This window comes from Ruditapes philippinarum, unplaced genomic scaffold (assembly GCF_026571515.1).
Source record: "Ruditapes philippinarum isolate M1 unplaced genomic scaffold, ASM2657151v2 ctg3699_1_1_1_1, whole genome shotgun sequence".
Classification (NCBI taxonomy): Eukaryota; Metazoa; Mollusca; class Bivalvia; order Venerida; family Veneridae; genus Ruditapes; species Ruditapes philippinarum.
In genome coordinates, this window is record NW_026863583.1 from 1 (window position 1) to 4,226 (window position 4,226).

Sequence of the window (4,226 nt, forward strand, 5' to 3'; positions counted from 1 at the left end):
CAGCGTTGGTTACACGTTACCTTATGATCAATCTGTGGTCATTTATAGCCTCTCACAAGTCCAAAATTTTCTAAGAATGTCAGAAAGGTGAAGGTTGTGAGATTATAAAACAATTTGTTTTTGTATAGTGCCACCAATGCTTTACAACGTTTTAATTGTAGTAGAATGGCTATAAGACTAATTGCTAATTTTTCATCATTAGATACAACAAAAAGGTGGGGGGGGGGGGGGTGAAAAAGGCGTTAAAAGGCGTGTATATCGCGTAATGGGTTAAGTAAAAAAAAAAATGGTTTAAGAATCATGGATATAATATATTGAAAGATCAATCATAATTTACTGCCTTTTCCAATTAATTTTAGAATCATAATTGTCGGTCAATATGATAATTGAATTTTTAAAATTTAATAAAAGTTAAAAATAAGAATTTAATAGTAATAAACGTAATAAATCAGTATTAAAATGACACATAAAACACAAACAAGAAAACGTTTTTTCATTAAAGATGAAGAAAAAGATATTATCTCACAACCTTCACCTTTCTGACATTCTGAGACCCAAACAAATTCAGCGCCATCTGTGCTTTGATTAAATTATCTGATTTTTATATTGGAAAATTAAGTTAAAGTTAAGTAAATAATAGTTACAAATAAATACTTAATTAGTACTTCCGGATTTTGTTGGCTAATGTGATATCATAATGACTAAATTGGTCTTATTATCGATAAATTCTTCATAGCTCCAGAATGTGTCAGAAGTTATTAACTACCTGTATATCCGGGAGGCATATTAATGTTTTTTTTTTCCTGTTTTTTACTGTATAAAAGCGCCAATTTGAGTTGTCACGTCACATACGTTTTTAATACTTGATATTGATGAACTTGTACACCAATTGACTTTATTTTAAACCTACTGGAAAGGATACATTTCACCCAGAAGAAGAAAATTGTGTTTACTATAAAGAATAAAAGTCATCAGGTAAAACATATCAATATTTGAGCCTCCAACATATTGGGTTTGCGACCAGCATGGATCCAGACCAGCCTGCGCATCCGCGCAGTCTGATCAGGTTCCATGCTGTTCGCTATCAGTTTCTCTACTTGTAATAGAGTTTGTAAGCGAACAGCATAGATCCTGACCAGACTGCGCGGAAGCGCAGGCTGGTCTGGATCCATGCTGGTCGCAAACGCACTATGTTGGTTTTGTCGTGACACGGCTCATTTGTGTTTAAAAATTAACAATTAATCACCACAAAATGATTCACCACTGCGTTCTTAATCTTATGACCTTTATCTTTAGCCTGCCGCCTGCTACATAAACGAAACATACGACAAAAGCGTAATGTAATTTTACAACTCTATTTAAATATTGTACATCAATCGGAACAGCTCGGGCGACTTTAAGAATTCGAACTTGACGGAGATTGCCGAGTTGTTTCGACCCTTGATTGTACACATGACGCTTAAACTGATATTAAGTTACGAAAAAAAGAAGGAGAAACATTATTTACCCTTTTCAAGATGTACTTGTCTATCTTTTAAAATCAGTAAAGAGAAGACATGTGGGATATTTTCACTGAATATTCTTTGAATGACGTCAGAAGTATAAAATACCCTCGTCATTTTATAAGTCTGTTAAAAAAACAAAACAACAACAACAACAAACAAATAATCGGCAAATATACTAGGCGGGTGGGCGGACAGGCTTCTTCAAGGTCACTAAAGATAATAAAATGTGGAGATAGGTCAAGAGCATATAGTGGGATCTAAGTATTGCTTGCCATCATCAGTTTTAGTGTTGCACACATGCAACCGATCTCTAGGTCAAAAGTCAAGGTCATGCTTATAGGTCAGAGGAAAACATATGTTAAACTGTTATAAGCATAGAGGGGTAGTTATATATAATTTGGCCGAAATATTCAATTAATACTGTCAGGTTTAGTGCCGTGCACAAAAATTAGGTCCTTTTGGTCAAGGGAAAAGTCACATGCAGAGGTCAGATCAGAACTCGCAATGGATTGTGTGATTTTAATATAATTGTTCTTAGCACTTGTGACTGGCGTTTGTTGTGATAAATTGAGATTCTTGTGAAAAAATACTTTGTGACTTTGGTGGGGAGAATTCTAAGCAGATATTTTGTTTTGTACAATAGCAATGCTTGACATGCAGGATGAATTAAAGTTGTAGTGCTTATTTTATAGGAAAAAAGAACTGTATTCTGGCTGATCAGAAAGAAGCATATGGACAGGGGTAAAGACAAAAAGAAATTATCCAATTTTAATACACGTAGCAGCAACTCGGAAAAGCACCAGCCAGTTTGCAAAAGTGATAATAACTTAAGATGTCACGTTTGTAATATCTGTGACAGAAAATATGTTCATAAAAGTACATTGAGATTACATATGACAGTACACACAGGGCAGAGGAAGAATAAATGCGAAATCTGTGACAGAGTATTTACACGAAATTCTTATCTTAACATACATATGAGAATACACACAGGAGAGATTGACTATCAATGCAAATTATGTGAGAAATCGTTTACTCGTAAAGATACTCTTACAAATCACATGAAAGTGCACACAGGTGAAAAGAAGTATAAATGTGAAGTCTGCGAGAAATCATTTGCTCGTAAAGATACTCTTGCAGAACACATGGTAGTGCACACTGGAGAGAAGAATTTTAAATGTACAGTCTGTGAGAAATCATTTGCTCGCAAAAATACTCTTACAAAGCACATGGTAGTGCACACTGGAGAGAAGAATTATAAATGTACAGTCTGTAAGAAATCATTTGCTTGTAAATTTACTCTTACAAATCACGTAACAGTGCACACAGGAGAAAAGGCTTATACATGCAAAGTCTGTGAGAAATCATTTGCTCATAAAATTACTCTTACAAATCACATGAAAGTGCACACAGGGGAAAAGAAGTATAAATGCGAAGTCTGTGAGAAATCATTTGCTCTTAAACCTACTCTTACAAATCACATGAAAGTGCACACTGGAGAAAAGAATTATAAATGTACTGTCTGCAAGAAATTATTTCCTCGTAAATCATCACTAATATCGCATAAAACAGTACACACCGCAGTGAAGAATTACAAATGCGAAATCTGTGACAAAGCATTTTCTCAAAATTATTATCTTCTAATACATCAAAAAATACACACAGGGGAAAATGATTATAAATGTGATATATGTGACAAAGCATTCACTCGAAAGGAAACTCTTAAAGTACATCTGAAAATACACACAGGAGAAAAGAATTATAAATGTGAAATTTGTGACAGAGCATTTACTCAATATAGTAATATTAAACGACATATGAAAATTCATATAGGGGTGAAACACTATCACTGCGACATTTGTAACAGGTCGTTTCCTTCTATAAGTTCTTTAGAAAGACATTCGATCGTCCACACTTGAAGGAGCTAATATAAATGCGGACTATGTGACGGACAATTTTCTAAAAGAAATGTTTAAATCTTAACGTAATATGAAGATACACCCTGAAGAGAAGAAATATTAATACGAAATATTTGAAGAAAAAAAAAACACTTTCTTTATGAAAGCATCTTTAAACACATGTAACAAAACACACTGGAGAAATATAGATGTGAATGCAGGAACGGATTTTTATGCTCTCTGAAGGGAGAGCATTTAGTCGCCGCCATGTCTGTCTGTCCGCACGTTTTGTATGGATCATAACTTGAAAAGACTTGGACATAATTTGTTTAAATTGCACACAGTAGCAGGTATTGAAGCGGAATGCAGTTCCACAAAATGTTTTCCCCGTTGATGAATTATCTCCCCTTTTAGAAAAATCTAGTCCAGAACATAACCTGAAAGCTCTTTGAGATTTTTTGTTTAAACTGCACAAAACGGTAGAGGGTATTGAGGCAAAGTGCGGTGCCAAAGAACAATAACTACGTATTGCCATATTTTTGAATTATCTCCCCTTTTAGAAATAATATTGTCCGGAGCATAACCTGAAAGCCTTTGGAGGTAATTTGTTTAAACTACATAAAGTGGTAGAGAGCATTGAGGTGGTGTGCACTGCCAAGTGAACCGTAACTCTAATGTCCCCGTTTTTGAATTATCTCCCCTTTTAGAAACGCATAACCTGAAAACCCTTGTTTCACTTTGAACTTTGTCCGGGACAAAGCTCTGAAACCATAGGAGGTATCAACAAGAAAATGTGTAGGTGGATATATCTCATTTAATAGAA

General features: G+C 34.6%; 1 protein-coding gene across 1 annotated transcript; it reads left to right on the top strand.

Annotated features, from left to right (window-relative positions):
- Window positions 1–2,202: 2,202 nt before the first annotated feature.
- On the top strand, window positions 2,203–3,777 carry LOC132722577 (zinc finger protein 600-like). The gene has a single exon (XM_060707097.1). The coding sequence runs from the start codon at window positions 2,237–2,239 to the stop codon at window positions 3,422–3,424; it is 1,188 nt and encodes a 395-aa protein (XP_060563080.1). The 5' UTR covers window positions 2,203–2,236; the 3' UTR covers window positions 3,425–3,777.
- Window positions 3,778–4,226: the final 449 nt, after the last annotated feature.

Bases quoted from the DNA above. Each gene is read 5' to 3' on its own strand.
- LOC132722577 (XM_060707097.1), top strand. From the start codon at position 2,237: ATGGACAGGGGTAAAGACAAAAAGAAATTATCCAATTTTAATACACGT.